This window comes from Coccomyxa subellipsoidea (genome assembly GCF_000258705.1).
Source record: "Coccomyxa subellipsoidea C-169, whole genome shotgun sequence".
NCBI lineage: Eukaryota > Viridiplantae > Chlorophyta > Trebouxiophyceae > Coccomyxaceae > Coccomyxa > Coccomyxa subellipsoidea.
This window is the reverse complement of record NW_005178024.1, coordinates 87,282-112,636: the sequence shown is the minus strand read 5'-3', so window position 1 is coordinate 112,636 and position 25,355 is coordinate 87,282. Positions and strand designations below refer to the sequence as shown.

The 25,355-nt window shown below is 52.1% G+C and overlaps 1 protein-coding gene across 1 annotated transcript; it reads right to left on the bottom strand.

The window, feature by feature from the left end:
- Nucleotides 1-1,200: 1,200 nt before the first annotated feature.
- On the bottom strand, nt 1,201-24,717 carry COCSUDRAFT_48883 (hypothetical protein; the record flags this gene model as incomplete). The annotated part of the gene is made up of 42 exons (XM_005643751.1): nt 1,201-1,308; nt 1,658-1,780; nt 2,522-2,690; nt 3,133-3,272; nt 4,405-4,566; nt 4,891-5,028; nt 5,223-5,429; nt 5,671-5,763; nt 6,213-6,344; nt 6,680-6,787; nt 7,219-7,359; nt 7,695-7,766; nt 8,022-8,178; nt 8,649-8,826; nt 9,226-9,355; nt 9,675-9,851; nt 10,052-10,106; nt 10,467-10,686; nt 11,114-11,268; nt 11,632-11,840; nt 12,123-12,215; nt 12,357-12,474; nt 13,241-13,377; nt 13,743-13,894; nt 14,347-14,508; nt 15,029-15,197; nt 15,624-15,750; nt 16,338-16,549; nt 17,118-17,255; nt 17,723-17,883; nt 18,385-18,631; nt 19,179-19,324; nt 19,741-19,868; nt 20,137-20,321; nt 20,670-20,858; nt 21,402-21,587; nt 22,123-22,309; nt 22,854-22,993; nt 23,355-23,462; nt 23,780-23,857; nt 24,109-24,282; nt 24,544-24,717. The coding sequence occupies 42 exons, from the start codon at nt 24,715-24,717 to the stop codon at nt 1,201-1,203; spliced, it is 6,285 nt and encodes a 2,094-aa protein (XP_005643808.1).
- Nucleotides 24,718-25,355: the final 638 nt, after the last annotated feature.

Sequence of the window (25,355 nt, the reverse complement as noted above, 5' to 3'; positions counted from 1 at the left end):
CACCAGCATAATTCAGCCCCGGGCATCCCCTCAAGGGCTTACACATAATCGACAGGTGGTTTTACTTGCGCTTGCGAGGCCACCTGCAATTTTGGCTTTGCTATTTTATTGTGTGAATTCATCTGCTGTCCATTTGCTCATTGCTTTTTAAGCTGCGCGGGTCACACATTGGGTGGGCGGGGTGACTCTTGATGCGGGATTGTGTCCATACTTCTTCGTGATCGCTGCGTTGCAGCGGACATGGCAATAAGGGAACTGCAATCTTGCTCTGAGCCCCATAAGACATTTGAGCATGCGAATCATTGTTTGCCAAAGCCTGCAGGCGTACGGTACAAGCCACAAATTTGCGTGTGTACAGCATAGGTGCAGGCGCAAGCATCTACTTTGTGTTGGGATTGCAGACTATTCTTCCTGCAGCAGTTTATCCTAAACGTGCCTCTGGTGTCCATACAGCTGTGATGCCTGTATAGGACCAGAATCTGTTTTGACTAGTGAGTACTGTGACTGTTATAACTCAGCATTGTGAGCAAAAGTCACAAACTGGCACTAGTGTAACTGGAAAATTTGAGACTTTGTCATCCTCGTCAGCCAAATTGACATCATCTGCTATAGGAAATGCATCTTCGTGTGACTTTGGTGATTCATCTACATGCATGGCCACTGCGCAATTGTTCATTTTCGGTATTGCCAGCAAATTGCCTCACAATGTGTGCGTTAAAGTCAGCGTGCACAATAGATAAAGTTTATCTGATAAACTGCTGCTTTAAGCATGGTCTAGACCACGCGCAGACCTGCATCGACCTTCCCGCTGTGCATGCATTCAAACTACAAGCCCACCTCACAGCAACAGATGTGCACACAAACACATCATACTGTAGTACAGCAGCTGTACACACACTCATGGACATGACCGATGCCCCCTTCATGTGACCCAAGTGCAGGACATACGTTCCTTTCGACTAACTTTCTCAGGAAACACTACGTCTACAAAGACATCAACAACTTGCGATTGCAAGTCCCTCAGCCCCACTAGCTAAACATGCACAAGAGCTTCTTGTCCTACCACTGCTGACTATGTCAACGTACCCTGGAGCGGACCTGACATCACATTCAAGTTGGACTCCAGCCAGCTTTAGCACAAGGGACATTTTATAGTTGACCCGACAGTCAAAATGAAAACTTCTATACACGAAATAAGAGTCAGCGGGCCTGGCTGGATTCCATGAATGGCATGATGCGCGAGTGTGCCAGCTTGCGCCCCTGCCACTCCTCCACCACACGGCCCAGCGCCTCCGCAGCGCGCTCACCCTGCACACAGATTCACACTTGATTTCAAATGCCGAAGGCCTTAGGTAACCTTGACCTGCCATCATGTCGACAGCTGAATATGTCATGTTGGAGCCTCATGCCAGACACGCTGCAACTGACGACCATACAGCAGTCTGCATCTTGCTTCTACAAAATGGCATCAACGGCTCTGTGCTATACGTAAATGCTTGCAAGAGCTCCCTTCGCAGAAGATGTGGCTGCAGATACACTGTGTAAATTCAACACCTAAATGGGCTTGCGGCTGTCAATTCTGACCCTATATTTTGATTCTTCTGCCCCTGTAACTGCATAAAACTTCAATAACTAATACAAGGTGGCAGGCAGTCACCTCTGCCACGTCATCGTCGATGCAGCGCGGCCAGCTCAGCGGCGGCGGCTGCTGACTCACCTCCGCCATGTCAGCACCGGCCGCGCGCTGCCGCGCTGCGTAGGCCATCACCGCGTCCAACACCTGCCGTGACAAATGCCGATGCTATCAACAAGGGGAGCCTCGGAAGGCGTTGTTGGCAGCAAAGATATCAAAGGATATCACCAGCCTTTTAAGCAGATGCCCAAGACGAGCTGCAGACTGCCAATATCAGAGTGCTGAATGGTGATCTGTAAGTGAGCAACATGCTGCTCGGATGTGGTTTCGACATGAAGTCAAAGGCTGAGTCACCCTTGCAAAATCGACCAGGAGTGAGCATTGCCGGCAAGAGCCTGCCGTCATGCCGTTGACTTGGCCTGTAGGGATCAACTGCTGGCATGGCGTGCAGGTGCTTACGGCAATACTCCAGATTATCAAAGGAACAGGAGTGACTCTGCTCAAATGATACAAAGGAATTCAAGCAGTGCCGTGTCAGGTGAAAGCCTGAACTAGCAGGGTACCAATCTACAGAAACACATCAAGATACAGTGGTATGTATCCCTCTCCCGATGATATGCCGCAGGATTTTGTGCTCTTTGCAGGGGGTACTCATGGTACTCCCCAATTATCTTGATAGTATCTCCTGCTCATGCAGTTGCCAGCACAGCGGCGAGCATCTCTACCAAGCTTGAAGCGCAAACAAATGAGAGCTATTTTGGGAACGCCCGCCCCCCTCAAAAGGGGGAAACAACCAAAGAACAGGCACGAGAGGTAAGCATTTTAAGGGGCATGGGGGCTTGCCTCCAAAGCTTGACCACTGCGGTGGGTTTCCAGCAGAGCGGCAACGGGGTAGAAAAGCTGCGAGTCCGACAGGGTGTGTGCAGGCGAGCCCAGGTCCAGGGTGGGCGCGTTAAATATCGCGCGAAGCATGCGCAGCGCGGCGGTCTGCAGCGCAGTTCCCTCCCCGCCGTCCGTCAGCGCCTCCATCAGCCGCTCCAGCACCAGGCGGCCAAATCTGGACGCGCGATTACATAACTCTCAGGTGATGGGAATTTATACATGCGTTTAAGTATTTAAGTTAATTTTTGAATAGTGAAAATCTCGTGTTTTCCAGTCCCAAGGACCAGGCAGGTCAGGCAACATCTGCATTATTGTTTGCCACTGTTCTTGGATCTTGCGTTGTTGCATCAGTCAATGAGAGTGAGCGTGATCGATGCAGATTGTGGACGAAGTAAGCACAAGCCCACAACGTGCATTGACCAGGCTCACAGGCATGCACTAGTCTTGCCAAGCACATCACGGGCATGGGGACGGCTATACTTTTGACATGTTGACTGTTGTTGCCTGTGAAGAAAACCAGAGACCTGGCAAGACAGGCTGGGACCCATTTGAACCTTCCCATGTGCAACGAACGTCTATGGAATTGTATGGAACTGGTGGGGGGGGATTGCCCATACCGGGGGAAGAAAGCATTGGTGAAGGAGGGGGCGATGAGCGAGAGGAGGTCCGCCACGTCAGTGGTTGTGTCAGCACTGAGCAGCGACAGGGAACGCCCCAGATCTGGCAGCCCCACTGCCACACACGCCCCTGCATGCGCCTGTCAGCAACACAAAGAGGCATCAGCGCAATTATTATTATTATTAATATTATTATTATTATTATTATTATTATTATTATTATTATTATTATTATTATTATTATTATTATTATTATTATTATTATTATTATTATTATTATTACACGCTTTTCCTGCCAGAAGCAAGGTGCGTCTGCAGACAAGCTGCAGTAAAGGCTGCCAAAATCCTACTCCTTGATGGACTCGCCAGATCCAAGCAAGACCCAATCAGCGCAATTCTCTTCACCATAAAGAACCTTGTGATGATATTAGAGACCACAAACCGACAGATCTGTCCCGCGGATGATGCATGTCTGTCAATTGCCTGGTTTGGGTTTCCTTCAATTTTGTTGACACTCAAGTCTGTCTCTTTTTTGTTGACTCACATAAGCCAGTGAGATGAAAAGAAGCAAGGAATGACAGTGCACAAAATGCACATAGTATGGGCAGTCTGTTCAGGCAGATCTGTTTGTGTCAGAATGATTGACAAAAGAGAGCATCACCGCTATGCACACAGCTGAGAGGCTGCTGTGGGGGCTGCCACGGAAGTGAACGCAGAGCCAGGGCAGCAGCGAAGAGAGGCTTAGCGCCAACTGCGCGCGCACGTCGCCCAGCACTGCACTCAAGCCCTCCTGCAGGTAATGGCACGCTCGCGATAAGGGGCTGCTCTGCATGCATACTGAGGATCACGATACGTTCATCGTGTGCAGAACCACGGTCTTCAGATGTGAGTTAGGTAGTAACCCTCAAGAGACTACCAAGGGTGCTGCCGTACTTCATGCCAAGGATCTCCCAAAGCACAGCCGAAACATCTTGTGCCCAACAAGAGTATGGCTTTTGGTGGCGCGCTGGTTGCGCATCACAGCAGGTAAGTAGCAATTTGAGGCTGCAGGCAAATAATAATGATGCAAAGAAAGAAAAAAAGAAAAAAAGAAAGAACGCACTGGAGAGAACCCCGTAGGAGACCCTAACATGCATACGCGCAGAGCCAGAATGGCTGAGCAAGGAACATCACTTTTAACAGCTAGCCCCCGTCATTAAAAGGTAAATGGGGGGGGGCAAGGAGAGGGAACCAGGAAGGGGCTGGCAAGGGGCACGGCAGGCCCAAGAGGACCGGCGCAGAGCCACGGGAGGGATAGAAGGGCCGGAAGGCATGCAAATCGACCTGAGCCAGGTGGCGGCCGTCCAGGCCGTGCATGGCGCTGAGGCTGGTGACTAAGCCGTGCCGCGGCAGCTGCGGAGTAGCCGCAATCTGATCCGCCAGCAGAGTCAGCACCTGCCACCGCCAAAACAGGCATCAGCGCTACTTTGTGACGTGCACATTGCAGCATCCATTGTGTGCGCACTGCATGCAGGCTAAGCCTTTTCGCTGCGCGGTTGCAGCGCTTTCTATGTCAAAAGCTTCTTTCAGTAGCTTCTATTGGGAAGAAGAGTAGGTCTCAGCAATGTCCAGAAGGTATCATCCAATGCTACGACAATTCCGTGGTGTTGCAAGGCTTAACAGCTTGACAGATAACATTCTTTGGGAAAGGTAAGACTCTTGCTGCACTTCCTCGAAGTTATCATGCAGTGCTGCAGCTATTTAAAGAAAAGCACACACCTGGATGGTAGAGATCTCAGTCTCGGGCTTGAAGAGGCCTTTAATGAGCAGCTGCTGCACAGCCAGAAGCTGCGCGTCTTGCGCCAGGAAGCCGCCCAGCTCCCATGACAGCTCAGCTTCCCCGCCGCTTCCTAATTCCTGCCCACATACGATACTCCCCTTCCTTATGATAAGGATCACTACATGAAATGAATGAGCCAGGGGGGTGCTGGATCTGGGGTCTCCTGGCTCGGGTCAGAGCCATGTCAAATTTGCACAGGGACAATTCAGATATACAGCGCTGCAGACTGGAGAAAGGGGATCAGTTCTGCATAGGCAAGCATGGCAGTCACCTGTAGGGAGGGCGGGTCTTCCAGTGAGGGTGTGCATGCGAGCAGCACGCTCTGCACAGTGGAGTCATTCAGATCCAGCCGCTTCAGCACCTGCGGGCACAGTATTTCCAGCTTCAGAACATCCACTCCCACAGCTGTGTTGCAGTTGTGCAGACTGCAGGCTGCCAGGACGAGCTGTTGTCCCTGCTGCTCACTAGAGTCAAGAATCTGCAGCAGGCAAGAGAACGCCCCCTCCCAGCTAGCTATTCCAGAATGTCAGAATGCCTTGATATATCCCATTGCAGAACGAGGAGGGCAGGTGGCAGGAAGTTTATCTTGCTCTGCCGAACAGAGACATCTTTTGTCTGACCAGCAATTGCTGGTTTGAGCATGCCATTTTCAGGAAAAGACAGAGTCTGGAGGAATAGCTACGAGCCTGTGAGAGGAGGTCAAGCAGGAGGCTGAAGACGTGGACGTAGGAGGTGCAGAGGCCGGCCAGGCAGGCAATGAGCAGCTGGGGGAAGAAAACCAGCCGACCTCCATCCATGCCCTCTATCACCACCTGCACCCAATGCATGGTGTGAATAACAGTAGGGAATGCCTTTTGCCACCACGATCATGCCTCTGTGGTACTGTGAGTACCTTGCAGAAGACAGTGAGATCTTCATCTGAGATGGATCTGCTTTATTTGAATGATGATGGACCTTGCATGCCATGCCTTGCATAGGTGCCATGGCGCATGCAAGGAGGTCACCTGCAGCATTGGTGTTGACATTACAATGCAGAGCAGAAACACTTTCATAGAGGGTCCAATTTCCCCCCCTGTTTTTATCTTCTCCACATGCTTTTCAAGCCATTCAAAATCTAGTGCATTGCGGCAGCACTTCCACGGATCTGCTCCAAAAAGTTCACGGCCTTGCAATTCTTTCAGCAGCCATATTGGAGACATCTTCCGTCAACATCATCTCTTACATACTCAACTTGCAGTTAGAGCTTCGTGTGCAATCATACCTGGAGGGTGAGGCACACTTCCACTGCAGTGTGCAGGGAGGAGGGTGACGGGCTGAGCAGGCTCTTGTGCAGGCAAGCCAGCAGCGACACACACGCATCACCGCTCGCAGACGGCCGCAGAGCGCGGTACACCTGACAAGCATGCAATCACTCATGCAAACGGCACTTTAATTCAAACTAAAGAGGTGTCCCGAATGGCTGCACCTGGACCTGCAAGCGATTGAATGAAGCAGAATGAATGAGGTGAGATTCTGCCAATGCTCTATACCCACATGTGTACAACGCTAAAAAGGAAAGCAGATCGCAAGTATGTCTTTAAATGGCCCATTTAGGCCATGGGTTGCATATCACACCCAGCTGGGTACTGCACTATGCAAGGTGAACTGGCTCATAAAACCTGGCGCCATTTTTGGCTGGTGACATCAGCTGTCTCTGGGGATTTTAAATACGTGTGGAGAGAGCAGTACCTGGTGGGAGCGCTCTGCCAGGTGGCGGGAGGAGCAGTGCAATAGCCAGCGCAGCGCCTCCGCTGCCCAGCGCTCCCTCAGCTCCTCCTCAAAAGACAGCGCCTCCACCTGCACACCCCAAGGTATTTCATACACACTTTGTGCAACTTCAAAGGTCCTGCCAGGCAGCCTGCGAAGTCATGCTGACGAGTCCCACAGGACATTGATCAGGGCTTCCATTCTCGATGAGTGCCCTGGTCATCCTGGAAGAGACGGTATCAGCATGCATATCACGCTGCATGTCAATTACCTGCAAAGACACATTATTGACACCAATGGACCGCCAACAGACCAGCAAGATTTGCAGAGCCAGGAAGCATTCTAGTTACTCAGATCCCCTTTTTCTTTAAAATAAAAATAAATCCGGGATTTTTCTGTTCCTTCACATGTAGCATGCAATATCAGCGCTTGCAGGGTCGTGGTGTGATTGTGAATCTGGTACAGTGATACACTGAGCATTTCTGAGACTTTTGAACTGAAGAGGTATCTAAGGAGATCACCAGGGAGGTGACGAGGGCGTGCAGGGCGTTGGCGGAGGGAACGCGCGCGCGCGTGAGGCTGACTTGCTCGTAGGGCCAAAGCTGTTGCCCGCGCATCGCCTGCAGGTACTTTATCAGCCGCCCCACCCGCTCCTGCTGCGCCTGCAGCCACCAGCAGTGAAGTTGTCCATGTGATCTGGACACCTGACCCAAGATTTGCAGAACAAAGGGCTGTAGCCGACATCACAGGACACTCTCAGCACTACATAGACGCGCCAGAGAAGGGAGAGAAGGCTGCCTCGCAACTGAACATCTTGCAGCAGCCTGATTTTTCACATGTTTCACATGTGTTCAGTGATCTGCAGACAACCTCCAGATGCTCTTATCCATGAAGGGTGCACATTCTGCAAATATGCTGTGAACTTGTAGCTGTGCAAGCTTGATACATGAGCACATAAGCGGTGAACACTATATAATTACAGTGAGAGCGGATTTACCTGGAAGCCGTCCTGTCCAAGTGCGCTCTCCAGGTGTCGGGTGGAGAGCGAGAACAAGATGTTCAGCAACGCCTGCATGGAATGCCCTCAAAATTGTGACACCAATAAGTTTCCATAAGACAAAATAGATTCTCACAATAGTGTTTCTCACAAGGCATGCTTTCACGACAATTGCGGCGCCCGGTGTTGTGTTTGGCCTTGGATGGAGCACTGCACCGCCAGCGATAATGCTCTCAGCTGGAGATACAGCTTTTCATGGGTGCCCTTAAACAAACAAATCAAAGAACTAAGGGATATTATAATGCAATATTTTAGCACGAGGGACACCTGCTGGGCGTGCTGGTACACGATGGGCTCCGGCGAGTCCTGCACCACGAGCAGCGCATGCAGCAGCAGCGGTGCATGCTCCCGCAGGTCCTCGTCATGCTCATAGGCCACCTCTGCCAGGAGACACAACGCCATCTCCGGCCGTGACAGCCCCGACCTGCAATTATGTAATAACGGCATCTTTCGTCAGACCATTCAAAGCTATGTGAGGAGATCAACCGCACCTAAAACCAGGCAGGATGCAAGATGAGCCCCAGGTTCAGAGTGACAGAAGCAGCGAAGATGCAGGCCTGGAGCGTCTGTGCAACAGATGTGACGCTCAGAGCCAATGCCAAAGAAACGGTTCTGTGTGAGCACTTGTGACTTTAAAATGCATGATACACAAACCCAAAGCCGGAGACCACAGAGGACACACACACAAGGCATCTGCAGAGACAGCTGTGACCCTTCTAAGCATACTTGTGCAATTGAATGCCACTTGATATGCTAAATCACATCCTTTGGAGGCAAAATGTGCGACCAGGGCAGCATGAAAATTGACATTGTCAGCTGGAAGAAGGAAAAGCTGACAGGCTGACAAGGCGAACTTCACAAAGGTACGATGGATCTTAGATAATAGGGGATTACCTCGGCTGGACGGAGTTGTGCAGAAGTTCTGAGCCCTTGTGGGAGGCGGGTGAGTAGGAGGCGGAGTTCGGCCGCATGGCTGAGTCATTGATGGAGGAAGTGAAGGAGCCGGAGTGGTTGCTGATGTCAGACCCCATTCTCGCTGACCTCAGCAGATCGCTCACCCGCCGGAAATGCCCTGGACGAAAGCGACCCAGTCAGCTTCCGCAAAAGTAGGAAAATTTGATTCAATGGAGGGCCCTGGCCAAACAGGAAGTGCTTCCCAGAAGCAAGAAATTAAGAAAAGATAGCAGGCCTGGGTTATGACCTAGGCGCTGAGGTACAAGCAAATGAAGCGTCCACCGGCCTTCATTGGAGCGCAACAAACGCATGTCCAGGGTGCGATAGTGCATCTGCAAACTTCATAGTTACCGCGCAACCCATGAGCTGCACCACGAACATTGCAAGGACGCCGGTACTGTCCTGCCAATGGTCAGGAAGCAGCACATTGAGTTGCGAGATTCCTCAGCCCCCACTGGACTTCAGCGACAGAAATTGTAGCCTCAAGATACATGATGTTAGGTGGTGGGAAGAGCACCTGACGCGGTGGCAGTGGCGTGCGCGACGGATGCGCGCTGGTGGGAAGTTGCGCGCTCCTGCAGGGCAGCTGCCGTGTAGCTGGCGTCCCGGCGCGACAGCACCGGCTTTGCATGGTGGAACTCGTACGCCTTCAGTAATGGCAACATGTCAATGAAGCACTAAAATCGAAAGAAGCTAGGACACGAGTAGGAATTGAGTGAATTTGGAAAACGGAGTAAAAATCGATATTGACACATTTCACTTCCATTGACGCATGATGTGCTGTCCATCTTTAGGGACAGCACCATGAAAACTCGCCAATGAGCTTCCCGCTGCGCGCACAATATGCAATCATATACCTGTGGCAGGCTCTGCTTTCATTCAAAGGTCTCCTTTCTTCGCTCTGTTGAGCTTCTTCACACACTACAGAGTGCTCAAACTCTCAGGTGAGCTCAGAAGAATTCCAACCTTGGGCGCTCGGTCGGGGTTGGGTTTGGAGGGAGAGGAGGTGTCGGGGTCTTCTTCGTGCAGCAGCTGGGCTGCTTCGTAGGCGAGGTGGTCGATGGTGTGCTGGGGGAGCACGCGCGCCATGTACAACGCTATGCGCTTGCCCACCACAAAGTGCCCCAGCACCGACTCCAGGTCCTGCATGCAGCAGTGTAATTATCAGTGCTACTATCACTAAGCGCGCTTTCTTGCGTGATAGGCAAGGTGAGTCTGCGGGCAAGCTGCAGGCAACAATGCATGCCCCCTCAGAATTGATCCTGTGTCTGCAATGAGTCACCAAAAAGCAAGACATCAATATGTGTCTGTATTCCGAAGGGGTACCATTAGTTGAAGCGCACCCCATGCATTTCTACAGCAGCGACTAAAACATCTGTGTGGTAACAGCTCATTTCCCTCCACTTGAATATTAAATTTCAATCTTAACTTCAGAACACTCATTGTTCCATGTTCCAGGCAGATACTGCAAGTGAGGCCCTGCCGCTTCCTGGTGCAAAGTGTGTGGCTTGAAGTGGTGAGTGGCAAGGGACAACAAACAACGCCACAGAGCCTTGTCATGCAACACAGTCCTTCTGCGGCTCCTGAACATCATGGCATGGCCTCTACTGACCTCTATGTAACTCTTACCAAGAGCCTCATGAAGCACAGAAGACACAGGGACGAGAGATTGTTGCCGCGCCTGCAGGTGGGGCTGTGCCCTTCCTGTAAAGAGTGTGGTATGACGGCTGACTCCCCAACAAGTGACTGAAGTGTTACAGGCAGAAGAGTGCCAGGAAGGATCTAAAGTTGCGCGCCTGCAGGTGGGGCTCTGCGGCTTCCTGCAGCCCGCGCGCGATGAGGAAGTCGAGAATAGGGATGATGTTGCGCTTGTTGGCAGCCACCGTAGTCCACAGCCGCTCCGTCTCGGAAGGGAACGCGCCTGCGTGCTGCCACGTCAGAAAATACATGCTGCGCAGCAGCTGCTCGCTCCAGTTGCCTGCGCGCAGAGGGAATATTTCGAGCTGATTGATGAATGCAGTACAAGCCGGGCATGATCGCTCTTTAGAGTTGATTTGGCGGGAGCTGATAGACTGTCGCACACAGCTATAATGAACGACAGACCTGCAGAAACACTCTGCAAGATGGCCTCGCAAACAATATAAGCAAAGCCGTTGTTGTCATGCATCCTTCGGTGATAGACATCGGCCACAATGTACAATTGAAGTGATGTCAGGCTCATGTGTACTAAAGAAGGGATTTGTGTGTGCATGCTTAAGACATGTAAGAGATCTCCCATGCCAGCCGCAAGCAACCTGCTCATCACTGCTGACCTTGTTTGAGACAACCAAGATGCCACAAGTCAAGCCAGCACATGCAGAGAAGCGTTGAAAATCCAAGAATGAGGATTGTCAAGGATGTGCCACCTTCCCAGCGCGCGGCAAAGCTGAGGTTCTGCATCCAGGGCGCCAGGCAGGAGAGGACCTGGTGCTGCAGCTGGGGAGACCCGGGGGACCCCCCGACCTCCAGCTGGCGGTTCATCAATTCCACGCAAAGCGGCTCGCTCAGCTCCGGGTGGTCTCTGCCGCGCCAGACCAGGCGTCTTGGGTTCAAATAACAATATGACAGCTGATTGCAGCAAGGAGGTTGAGACCCGCTTGTTTTGGACACTCTTTGCACCTCATGGCTCCCACACGCTTGCTGCAAAGGACTAAGAAGCAAGGGTTTCCTGTTAATCATGACCCTGAAATGCTTAAATGGCCATGCCAGGAAGAACTAACAGCGCTTCCAGAGTGAAGCTGCATAGTTGGACAGGTGCACAACCTTGTACATTAGAATCAGCAGCTGGCAAGTTGCTGCAAAACAATTTGACTTGGGCAAGACACCTGTTCTATATACATATGTAAGAATCATTGAGGGGCACAGCATGCATAAAATACCGCACCTGGCGAGTTTGCTGGACAGGCGTAGCTGGAAGTCCTGGAAGGAGTCCTGCAGGGCTCCGATCACCACCGCTGCATGGGGGCTGGCATGCAGGATCTGCCCGGGCAGCAGGGGCGTTCCTGGGCGTACTGATGCCACCGTGGCACCGCTCTCCTTCCATACCCGTGAAGAGAGCGCGTCCAATAGCAGCAGCGCATCATCTCGGACCTCCTGCATGGGCGAAGAGAGAAAGGTGACGAATTGACACACTTCGCATGCAAGCAGGTTCTTAAGACGACTACCTCATGTTGCCTACAGCGGGAAACTCCGCTTTTTCTGAAATGGATGTGCTACGCGTTGACAACTTCAGGTAGTAGCATGCATGCCCCATGCGTTGAGACCCAAAGGTTCAAAAACTTATCTGAATGACTCCATGACCAGCCACAGAGCACTTATTTATTCTTTGCGCAACAGATGACGAGCTACAAAAGGTTTCTGGGAAGGGTTGATCACCAGAGATGAGTCTCCCAGCTTGCACAGGATGAGGCTGAGCAGCGTGTGTGGCTGGACCTCTATCTCCTTTGTCATGTACACCTCCGTCAGCACCTGCAAGGAAAGAAAATCCACACCAGTTGCAGATTGGTAACCTAGCTTGTTGTGCCACGATATTGCAGTTCTGAGATGCGAATTGCTTCTTCACAGCATGCATAACTGCCCAGTCATGCTCTGGTGTGGCGCATGAAGTACCTGAAAGTAGGCTTTGGCAACGGCGGCATCTCTGGAGTAGCACTGGTCCACGCACACGCTGAGCACGTCGTGGTTGCTGGACAGGAAGTTCAACAGTGCTGCTTTCCCGATCGCCTCCCTGTCCAAAGACATCACCAGACTGACAAGTTTTCAATTCCAAGAACATCCAGCCATATCTGGTCTTGGTTCCATCTCTGCAGACCAGCTCTTGACTTCAGCAGGGATGAATGCCACCCAATGCATTAGTTTGATGTCAGCTATACTTAAGCTCTTCATGCCAAATCTGACACTGGCCAATAGTCTTTTACAGGAATCGCTGAGCATCTGTCAGGAAGCGTGACAAGACCTTGATATGTTGTAGGCTCATCTAAAGCCACAAGCATGCCTTCTGTCCTACTTCTTGACTCACTGACGCAACCCAGAGTAAATTAATGGGCGCAGCAAGAGCATACAGCAGATAGTATTTCCAGTGGGGTAAAGCTTTAGCTCATGACCGCAAGGACGGGAACACTTCTCTTACAGCCTTTGACACTGCAGGGCTCAGCCACTTTGGGCTCAGATGACCGCTGTCAGCTCTGGGAGGACCCGTTAAAGATGAATGTGTTACATGATTTGAGGCACAGGTCTTTTAAATGCACATTGGCTGGAAGCCACAGGAATTTTCATGTCAGGAACTTTCATGCCGGTTACAAACCTGTGGCTTCCAGCCAATGTGCATTTAAGGTACCTGTGCCTCAAATCGTGTAACACATTCATCTTTAAAGGATCCTACCAGGGCTGTCAGCGGTCATCTAAGCCCAAAGTGGCAAAGCCCTGCAGTGTCAAAGCCTGTAGGGTGACCAACGCGCAGGTACTTGTAAGGTATATTAAAGGTAGATATGTACCTGCTAGGGCCCATTGAGCGGAAGTTGAGGGTAGTGGCTCCAGTGGGAGTGCCGCTGTTGGCTGCCCTGAGCATGCGGTCAACCCAGCTGAACACTCGCCCCTGCGGCCGCTTCGCCTCCAAATCAAAAGCCGGCCCCTGGTCAAGCCACAAGATATGTAACACACGTCATAGACAGCGTAGGGTCTTTCACACACAGCTGCTAAAAAACAGTGCAGGTGCTTTTCATGTGCAGCATAATTGGCTTCTACACCCCACACAATTTTTTGTGTAAAGGTGCAGAGATGGAGAGAGCTGACAGACTGCACAAAATTAGTACAATGGGCGTGATTGACCCACTGGCATTCATGCCATCCACCACTTGCTTCCTCCACTGGAAGTGATTCAACATACCCTGCCGGTCACATCCATTCGAGCCCATTTCAGCAGACTATGCAGAGCCCAGAGACCTCACAAAATGCAGGCCATAAATTCTCTTTACTATTTGTACAGGGTGGGCCCACCAGGAGCATGTCGGCCATGGCTAGCGCAGCGTTGACGTCCAGGTAGTCGACAGCTTCCTGCATCTCAGCCTCCAGCGCGCGCGCCGAGTCAGGGTCCTTCACGCGCCCCTTGGCCACTGCTATGTATTTCGCTATCTCCCCCCGGTGCCGCCCTGCGCACCATGTATAATGCAGAGCTCACCGTGAAAATTCCACTATGAACACCTTGGAAAGAGCTCAGGGCACACAATGCTCGAGCCACTGTCAGTCCCTCGTTTCTTATCACCCTCAGTTCTCCTTTCTTATACGCTGTCCTCACAGGAAGGGCGAACGCATGCGGTTCTTGCACAGCACAGATACTCCTGCTGGCACACTGCAGCTTGAAGCTTGGAGCCAAATATGAGGTTCAAGCTTGAAGTGATACAGCACGAGTGCATGTATTCACGCGTGCCTTCCACCTTTCTGGAAATTATTTCAGGACACACATGTAAAAAGACTCCAGATCTGCAAGCATTCTTAATACAAAACATTTGCTTGAACACGCAGGGAAATCGAGACTGGACTATTGTGCAACAAGTTCTATGTGATTTGATGAACCACCCGCACATGAGCTCAGGTGCCACACCTGGGATGGAGCCCTCTTCGGTCCAGGAGGAGAAAGCAAAGAAGAGCGTGCGGCGGATGTGGGTCGAGAATGCGTTGGGCTGCGCAGCCGCCAGTTCTCTCGCGAGCGCCCGGGCCACGCTGCAGAGGCAGTAGCGCAGCAGCAGCAGGTCCTGGAACGCCTCTGCCCAGATGACACAGAAAGGACCATGTGATGTGATGTCATTAAGGACATGACTATTGATCAGAGGAATCAGGAGAGCCCTCTCTCGAGACAGCATGTAGATTCCGTTTGGCTTGGCATGTGCGGCAGCTGCAAATCGATGCCCAAAGGTCAGTATGGACGCGTATCAACGCAGCCAATTCTGTGCCAGCTCCAGAATACTCCATCTTGCACAGGTGGCACACAACTGGTAGCAATGATGATGGTCCAGACAACAGCACAGAACTTCTTCATGCAGGATGGATTGGATCAAGAAGTTGCTGCATAAAAACTCAGAGGGCGCTGAACCTGCATGGAGACGCTAAGGGTACCTGACAGTCCACACTTGACTGCAGCCAACGAAAGAGCAGCAACTCCCATCTAAAACGGAGCTCTTGGAGCTCTGAGGATGCCAAGCCTGCAGTCTTTCCACCTGAACCTGCCCATCTGGGAGTTAGGTGAACACCTGATAAGAAGCGTAGACAATGCATGATGCACCCACCTGAGGAGGAGCTGTTGAGGAACTTGAGGGTGTCGAGAACAAAGTCCACGCACTTGGCGCAGTCGGCCGCGGAGGTACGCAGCGAGCCGGGCGCCAAGTTGTTGGCCAGCAGCCGGTGCACCTGCGCCACCGCCACGCGTACCTCCTCCCGCCGCGGCCGGCTTCGGGCCTGCGCAAAAGTGCAAATTCGAATTTGAAATCCGGGAGCTACATTTGAAAAGCCAATCTATCCCTACAATACTAGGAAAGTTTGCGCTAGGGACGGGCTCCGCGGCCCTTCCTGGCTATGCAAGCTGGGTCCCAGCATGGTGGCATCTTTGATAAGTCCGATTGAACCTTCATTGCTGAATCAGCATAAGTGCTGTAACGATTCCATGAAGAATGGGGCACGACATCTTCTCCCGGCTTGGACGCAGTAGCAAATAGATACAAAATGGTCTCTCTATTTCTCGAGCTGACACCAAGCATTAGAGGCGACCTGTCGAACCCGCCCAACAGAAAGAGCCTAATTGGAATTGGAATGTCCCTCACCTCTTGACGCCCGGCGTTCATCATTGTCTCGCCAAAGAAGCAAGAGAGAACAAGGTGTCCTCACCTTCATGCGCTCTGCGGCAGGGTCTTCGCTCATGCCCTGCATCTCCTCCAGCAGGATTGGCATGTTGCCCGGGTTGCAGCTGCCCAGCGCCAGTATCGCTGCCTGCTGCACCGGGTCCGGCCCCGTCCTGTTTCAATAAAAAATAGTCATCTCCTCGGAGAGCGGATTCCTTCAAGTTTCATGTGCCCATCAGCCGAGCTTCCCACAGAATGTGAATGGTCACCGCAAGGATTGATGATGCCAAGGCTAGAGAAATTTTTACAGGGAATGGACTCTCAGGCAGCGCATGCCAGATAACCCAGGCTCCCATCATGGAAAGGCTTTGTTTAGGATAATTGAATGGGTGGGCTGTTCTCATGGCTACAAGCCAACATTGGATTGAACAGGTGTTGTTGTTGTCGTGTTGGTTACATGCCATACATTCAAGGCACCAAAGCAAAGGAGAATCCTTGACAAGGTGGACATCAATGCTGCATGGCGCGCCTAATATCCTGCAAGATTTTTGAATGTTGACCCATTGGAATGAGCTGAACATCTGCATCAAAGATACGGGATGGATCTGGCGAGTACATCAAAGGGAAGGACAGTTGGCACAGCTGCTGGCCTGTGGCTGGCTTATACCTGCACCTTGTCTGCAGACGCACCTTGCCTTTGGCAGGGAAAGCGTGTTGTCAGAATGATAATAGTAATGATGACAATAGTGAAAAATGACACTGCGGGGTAGTGGCGCGCCTGATATTCTGCAGGATCATGCGGAAGAGCTCGCGGTGGGAGAGGCTGGGGGGCGGCTTCTGGGGGGATGGCCCCGGGGGAGGGCACGCGCAGGAGACCATGGCGTATGTGCGCGTCAGATCCGCCTTCCAGGTGTCGCCGCTCGCGTCCGCCAGCTGGACTACGCGTCCCGAGCTGTCGCGGTACATCATCGCCTGAAGCAGTGATGGGAAATGTGTGCTCACGATACATGACCAGATCTTGCAAAATCTGTTCCATGCAGCGACACATGCATGCTCAGACACATGTAGAAGTACAGTGGATGAGGCTCAATAGAAGGCGCTGAGCTGTCAAGGTACATCATTGCGTGAAGAAATCAAACACGCACAATCAACAACTTTTGAAGGGAACTGTAGATATTGGTGGAATAATCCAGGGTGGTGAACTGGGGTCACACAGCGCCAATTGAAGAACGAAATTGAGGTACAGGGACGTTTTCCTGTGGAGATATCCACATCCACAAATGCCAGTTGAGCACGGCCAGCTCAATGGCTCATGAAAGAACAAAGCAGAGCACATCAGAGTCCAGCACGTGAGCTGTGGCGAAGAGTCTGCAATGGAAAGCTCGAAAGATGTCATGCATGCCTTCTGGATGTCGCCACATCAATCCGTTTGAAACGCTTAGCGCCAGCAAGATAGACAACAACGCCATGCTAGTAGAGAGAACCAATCTCAGTCAGAAAAGGAGAAGGGGAGAAGAGTACGATGCAGAATACTGCTCACCTGCAGGCGGCTGACGATTTCTGTGTAGGCTGCCCGTGGTGATGCAGGGCACATGACTGAGGCAGTGCGCATGACTTCTGCCAGACAGCGCGCCCACCGCACCGAGTCCTCGTACATCAGTGCCCGCCGCATCAGCTCCTGCAGCCGCGTCCGACGTAATTAGACGCTGGCTATGAGCATGCATGCAGGCCTACCAAGGAATGACATTGGTCCTGCTGTGAGACACCCAAGAGTCGTTAGCTTCTTCCAGTCTTCCGTTCAAGTCCAATTTTGTGGATGCCTCTATCTTCACAATCCTCTTGTCTTTCAGAAACTCTCAGATATGAATGACGGCGATGGAAACCATCATCAAGTCCCTTCCTTCGCAAACAATCACACAAGGTATAACAAAGCAGATGCACTTGGGCAGAGGGGCTCATCGTGAGCCTGATGGTGATGGCCATTGCTATCTGCAATTCCCATCAGCAGCCCCATCTGTGGAAATGCAAAAAAAAGGTCACACAAATTTCCATACGCCCACCTCCGCATCTCTTCCACGGATGGGGCTGCAGATCCCATCAAGGGCCAGCTAGAAATGAATCAGCAGGGGGCTGCGAGGTGCTCACAGGAAGGCCGACGGCTGCGTCCCGGGATGGCCGCTCGGCACCGATGGGCCGCCACACGCGCCAGAGGTCGGACCATTTGCCAAAGTCCCAGTAGCAGCGACGCGCGATATCCGGGCCCGCCTCCTCCAGGATGTCCATCATGTACACTGTCGACTCGTCGCCTGAAAGGCAAAACAGCAGATATGGAACCTGCACGGCTTTGGTACGATGCCGCCACAGCAGGCAGCTCATGCTCACACTCATGCTCAGTAGGGCTAGCTTGCATGATGGTTCATCCTGCTCATGCTGTGGAAACGATCAGCGCAGAACTTTCTAAAACTAGTGTTGAGCAGCCAGGACTTCAATGCACCAGTGCCTCCACATGAAATGCTATGTTGAGACTGCACAAGCAATCATGACTTCCCCACAAGCAATCCTTATCCCGCCTATACGCGGCGTGGCTGGCGCAAGGACAGAAATGCTGACCAACATGCCCATGACCGATTGGGTCTTGCTTGGTCTTGCATGTCCAACAAGGGGTACAATATTGGTAGCCTTTAATTGCAGCTTGTCTGCAGACGCATCTTGCCATTGCCAATGCCATTGGCAAAGAAGACGTGTAATAGTAAGAGTACTATACAGCAAAAAATGTCTGCAATATAGCTTCCTGTCTGCTATCTTACCTGCTGATGTGAGGCTGCTGTGCAGGCGTCGCACGGAGGACAGCAGGTTCCAGGAGGAGCGGCGGACGTCCGGGTCTGTGGAGCACAGGAAGCAGACGGCAAAGCCTTCCAGGCGCGCCAGATCAGGGGCAGGAGGAGGGGACCCGGGGGGACCCCCCAAGGAAGAGGGAACGCTTCCCTCCTCCTCCAGGATCTCCAGCCACTCATGCACCAGCGCGTCCAACAGCAAAATTGCAGCGCGCAGCGCCTGCATGCCAAAATTTTGATAACGCAACAACTTCCAGGCTTTCTCTGGAGCCTGGCAGTTCATGTGAGGTCTTAATGGCTCGCGCATTAAGGAGCAGGATCGCAGCGCGCAGCACCTGCAACAAGTCATGCTTGCCTATGACCCTGGTCTGTTGTGGGGTGCCTGGGCTTCTTTTAACCAATTGTAGCCTCCAGAGACCAAAAGGTTGTATTGCAGCAACTCATGCTGCTAGCTTGCCGACAGCAGGCCAACAAGTAGCTGATCTTGGTACATGCTTTCCTCAAGCCTGGGACCGGGGACTTGTGGGTGCCTCTGCCAGGTCGCTAGCAGCAGTTGTTCATGCCATAGAATTCCTGGCTTAAACGTCAATTTTACTGTTCTGGGTGACTCTAAACCGAAACTGAATGGGTGGCCCACGGACCAAACCAAGCAGTGTCTTCAACCATCCATGCTTCGCATGTCGCAAATTACGTTGCACCACTTGGGAATTTTTCACAGGCCTTATGGTCCGAGGCATACTTGAAACAACTTGGTATATGCAACGGACCTCCGGGTAATCTTCTGGGAGGCGCGAAGCAAAGGCGGCCATGCTGAGCAAGAGGGAGTTGCGCAGCTTGGGCCGCGCGCGCATGGAACGCCTCAGCACATCCGCCGCCGCCTGCTGCACCGCCGGGTCCGCGTGGATGGTGTAGCCTGTTCAGGCGCACGTCATTGTCATCTTATGATTATATACTCATCATCTATCAGCACTCATGATATTGGGCAGGCTTGATTATGTAGCCATAATAAATCTGCCATGAAGACCTTAAAATGTTCATATTCTTCTCGCAGGCGTTGCATGCTCAGCATGCCTTCTCATTGCATGATCAGCTTGCAAAGCACAAATGTAGATCACACATTAGATCACACCCTCTGAGGCATACAAGTCTGCCTGTACATGGAGATTGGTGTTTCCATCATAATCCCAAGTCTTCACATGCTTTCTGCATCACATAATTCAGAGCGGACTCACAGTATCCAATATGACACAGCACGTTGACTATAGAGAACACTTGAAGATCCTCAATTACTATCTGATAAAGCAAAACACAACGGGCGCAATGAGTCACCTGGCAGCTCGTCAGCGAGCTTGTAGCCTTCCCAGTGCTCGGGGACGATGTAGGGAACGCAGCGCAACGCCACGGCAAACACCGGCAGCCCGGCCGCCCGCTCCTTGGGCACCGCCTCTGTCAGAGTCCTAATTGGCCCAAGCAAGAATTGTCTCAAAGATTTCGATACGTGCACATTCTGGTATTCATTTGCTGCAGACTACACAAGCATCCTGTCACATCTGATGGACAAGAAGATATATATCTTTGCACAGGCGGACGTCTGTCAAATGCTCAAGTGGGCAAATTTGCACTCTTATGAAGTGCTTATACAGGCACGAAGCTGAGCATATACCTGAAATGTCCTGTGCATTACAGAATATATCAGATACTTTATGAATGTGAGGGGCCACCCACCTGCCGGGGTTGAACAGGCGGTAGCTGCCAAAGAGGGTGTGACAATTGATGAGTATGCGGCTGAGGCTTCTGGCCAGGGGCTTTGCCAGATCTGGCGTCCCATAAGCAACCATCGGGTGCTCCCCCTGGCGCACGGCTGCCAGCAGGTCGCCTGAATAGGAGCCCTGCCTGGTCCAGGGCTCATGCTGCACACACACACATACGGATTTGCCTACTTTTGAAATTGCTCACTTTAAAAGACTGCGAGAGGTCGTCATCTGATGGTGAATTCCCCTTTGGGCCCCAGCTCGCGTCGACATTTCAAGGTGGGACACAGAGAAGAATTCAGCATGATGAAGACCTTCGTAGGCATTGTAGAGTTTTGTACAAGTATGTGAGCGCCCATCTAAGCTCACAATCTCAGCTACAAACTTGAAGAAAAGGGCGCCAGCAATACAGCCCCCTCCTCCTGGCCTTGCTGAAATATTTGAGCCCATAGCAGAGGGAGCCGAACTGGCCAAGTTTGCTCCTCAGCAACCAGCAAATCGGCGCACCTCTGTGATGAAGACTTGCCCGGCCTTGCGTGAGGGCACAGCGAGCAGCACGCACAGCAGCGCGCGCAGCCCGATCATCAGAGCATCCCAGCTAGAGGCGTCCACGTTCAGCAGGTCCATGATGAGCACACCGATGCCAAACTCGGGCGCCGCGTCCGCCACTATGCAGCAGATCTCCCGCACCAGGTCCTGTGTGCGTACAATCTTCAGACACTCTTGCATACAGACATGCTTCACGTGCATGTGCATCATGCTTTAGTGAAGAGTAAATTGGGTGCGGAATATGAGTACGCCACATGACGAGAGTTGCCCCTGTGATTGAGGCACTCCTCCCATAGGGACAGACAGTTCAGTTGCCCATGTCTGTACATATACTGAGGACCGCATGAATGAAAGAACAGCAGATGCCCATATCCTACAGTTTGAGAGCAGGACCGAGAAGCATTTCCAGAGCAAGCAGGGATTATGTATCCCTGCAATATCCAGTGCAGATTAGCAAACCCAGCCAGAGGAAAAGCTGATCTGTGCAGGCATGGCCACAAAGCGCCAACTTTCCTTCCTTTGGCAATGGCATGTGTCTCCTTAAACCAAGCCCCAGGATTTACGCAGGGCATGTACACCATACGTTAATGAACCCCCATGTGCTGCTCAGGGTACAGGATGTATTTGTCCTGAAAGCTGCGTATGTGATGATAATCCCAAAGATTTTGTAACGGCATTTGGAATGCCCACCTGCTGCTCGGGAAACTGGAAGTTGCCCTTGCGCACATTGACCATGATGGGTTTGGTGGTTCGCGCAAGCCACGCGTCCATGCGGCCGCGGCCGCCACCGGCGGCGCGCTCGGCCGGCTGGTGGCGCAGGTAGGTGCGCACCGTCAGGCTGAGGCAGTCCAGGATCAGCGTGCGCAGCAGCTTGTCCTGCGCGCAATATACAGTCAGTCAGTGGGAGTCACAAGTGGCTGTTTGAAGGTCGCTGATCCTTTGCATGAAGGCTACAAGATGAAAGAGTTTTTACCTGCAAAGGAAAGTTGGGGCTGCGTGTGGCATGTGCCACGTTTCACCCTGCTGGAGATGACTCACAAGTGACGCAAGCAACAAGATGCTGGGAGATAACGTCTTCAGAATTTGCAGCAAATTGTGCAGGCTTGCCTTGCGAATTCAGGGCTTTGCCTATCATCTGGCTGCCATTGCCTGCAGCAACTTACCCATGCTATAAGGACCAACTGGGCTTCTCAACGAGGGGACCACAGTTACCAACAAGCCTTGCCATCCAGCACTTGCAAGTGTGCCAATTTTACCCCATGATCACTTCAGCTCAAACCGGGTACCAAGCAAGAAAAAGACGGAGTCTCTCTTCAGGTGCTCTAGCAGGTAGTGCACTGCATCTTGGCTGCCCTCTATCAAGTGCTGAGAGACTGGAGCGCGCCTTGAGCTGGCGGTGCAGGTTGTCCACAAGGGTATCCACAAACTGCCCAAAGCTGGGCGCATCCTCCAGGCACAGCAGCACCGTGACTAACGGGTAGCCGACACCGGCATGCTTGCTGGCGCGCGCCGTCCAGCTGGCAATCTCCGAGCGCATGTTCACCAGCGTAGCATGCCACACGCTCAGCACTTTTGGGTCCAGTCGCCCCGCCAGGCTCCTGCACAGCGAGCAGAGAGGTCGGTTTCTTCAGAAATGTGAGTGATGCATTTGTGATTCACACGGGCATGACGGCTCAGTTGTCGACCCAGAGCCGAAGTTGATGCCTGTAGGTTTTATGTAGACGCAGCTGCATCGGTTATGTCTGAAGCTCGAGTGTATTGCAGTTGTAATTCAGACGGGCATGACAGCGCATTTGTTTCCCCGAAGGACCAGGTTGATGATCTGCAAATTGGTAGTAGACACAGGAATCAGAGCAGTCAGCAAGCAAGACACTTCGATGCAGCGGCAGCCAGCAAATTTCGACTATTCCAGCATCCGTATCTCCTCCCTACAGACCGCTCTTTACTAGAGCAGGTCCTTTTGCCATTCCTTGTCTCACTTTAATATTAGCGCCGGTGCCCTGATATAGTACATATGTGTTCATTCAACTGAGCAAGATCCTGACACACTTTTAATACCACAACCATCCAGTTTGCATGCTCCAGGAGACAGAAACAATCCTCTAAAACCACAACTGGGGCGGTCGTTCTCTCGTGTCTCACCTGGGGCGGTCCTCCACAGCGTTGGGCTTGAGGATGGCGCAGAGGAGCTCGCAGATGGCGTGCTGCACCTGGCTCTTGCGCACTGGCGCCACGTGGCGCAGCGGGTGCATCCGGGTCAGGAAATCAGTCGCCGCTGACACCTGCGCCAGTCACCATGATGTAATACGCTGCAAATATTCAACCCACGGGCATGAGCTCTCTAAGTGAGTGGCATGACCCTTCCGTAAGGCATCACAGGCCAAGATAGGTAAAGCACTCCCATGATTTGCTGGAAACCCCAGGCGTCGCTATGGGAGCACAATAAGGTGGCCATCGTAATGAATGGCTCTGAAGCTCATTTACGCTCCTGAAGATAAGAAATTTGCTTCCATATCGCCAGGGTTGGGATGGGCATCTCCTCATAGAAACAGCAGCCCATCTGGGATCTGTCACTAGCAAGTGGACTGTCAGCATCAAGAAGCCAAAAGGGGTATGATAATCTTGGATTGCTGGGTGAGTCACCTCTGTGTCGGTGGAGGTGGGCAGGCGGATGCAGTGCATGCCCTCGCACATCTGCAGGATCTCCTGCCGCGCTGAGCTGGCATCCACCCGCAGCCGCTGCTCCAGCTCCTGCCCCACAACAGTCAATGATTAGGTCACATTTGTCATACATGTGTCATCCTTTGGACGCACGTTGACCAGAGAGAGCTACTGACTCCGTCAGCCTGCTGAGACATTCAAATACAGGATTGACAGTTGCAGGCTGCTGCTGTCATTGAACATGGCAGAGACTTCCACATGCAATGCTGGAAGTGCAGTTGATGAGTCAGCCATGAGTATTGCTGTGATCAGCAGCACAAAATCTGCTGCATCACTGAATTAGCAAAATTTGCAGGTCAGCAGAGTGTGCGATTCTTCAAATTTTGCCTCATAAAGCTGGGATGTACCTTGAAGAAGCGATTGCTGATGGCCACAAGGCGCGTGCGAGACAGTGCCCCGATGATCTCAGCACACAGCTTCGTCACCTGCGAGCAACATTTCTTACTGAGAACAGGGCCACAACACTCATTAAGATGCACATCAGGTGTTCTAACACATGCTGTGTGATACATGCGCTCAGCCAGTGGTCTTCTGTTTGAGATTGCCTTCGCTTCAGGGCACTGCTGATATCAATTGCTGCTTGCAGCGCATGACGTTTATCGGCGCGCGCATGCATGCAGCATTTTCTAAAGGAGTATATGTACGTAGCCAGATCTGAGCGAGGTCAGAGGCCTACCCGCTCCCTGGCCTTCAGGAGCTCAGAGTGCTTGGAGTCCACAAACTTCTCAGCATGCAGCACCCAGTCAAAGACCAGGATCTCCACTGCATTAGCCTGGCCGTCTGATAGAGGGCTGCTCTCTGGCGCCACTAGCTGCAGCGTTGCCTCCAGAAACACTGCCTCCACAGCAAGCTGCAGTCATGCATGTCATTTTTCAGCGCCTCACATGTGCGCCTCGCGCCTCAGTGCCTCACATGTGTAACAACACTGTGAGAACCGATTTGTCAATAATGTGCCATAATGAACTGCGCAACAGCCTCCTTTAATGCAGCTGTGAACAAGGGGGGTAAAGCAAGGTAGGATCAGGCTTTCATGCATGTCAAGGACAAGTTGCATATGTATGATCTCGAGGTGAATGCGCGACATATTGCCTGATGCTGGGAAACTGCGCACCCGCTTACGCAGAACTACCAGCTCAGGAGCTCTGGCGGCGGCTTTGAGAGACTCCTTGCGCCATGTCAGCAGCGAGTCCAAGAGAGGGATGGCAGCATAGCGTGACACCAGATGGAGCCCTGCCAATACTTTGCCATACACAGGATCGGGCGCCACTTCTCCGCGATCCTGCATGCAGTATTAAGGGTGTCAGATGACGGATTTGCTGCAGGGACAGCCAGGTTACAGGCTGCCAATGGGGAGAGCTCTGTGTGGAGAGTGGTCTGACAGGGCATGGGTAGATGACCAAAGTGCCTGGAGCTGGAAGGTGTATTGGAGAGAAGAAAAGGCTTGCCTGCGGACTCGCGAGATCCACGCGTCCTTTCGCTATGGTCTTGAATTGAAGCAGGAGTGTGTCAGCCACAGGAGGCAGGAAGTGATGCCCAGACATGGCCACTCCTTTCTGCTGCTGAGCGATCGTCACGCCCTTACTGCTCTTTCTGTCACCTTTGGAAGGCCTCCTTTGGCAATATTACGCCCATTTCGGTCTGCTGAGTTAAACACAGACCAGTCCAAGAGGGCCGATGCTCAAGCACTGGATTCGGGACCTCCACCCGTGGACGATGGAAGTGCACGAGATGGTTCACCGTATGAATGTTAGGCAGCCTTCACTTCTAAAAAATGTATCTAGGCATGTGAGACACGACTGTATGGCGTCCTTCTGGGAAAATATACACATCTGGGTTGTCTCAAAAGGCAGGAGAATGATCTCGGACCCTCTGAATCTCTTCGTCGAGCTATAATATATAATTTTAAGTCCGTTCTGATTACAT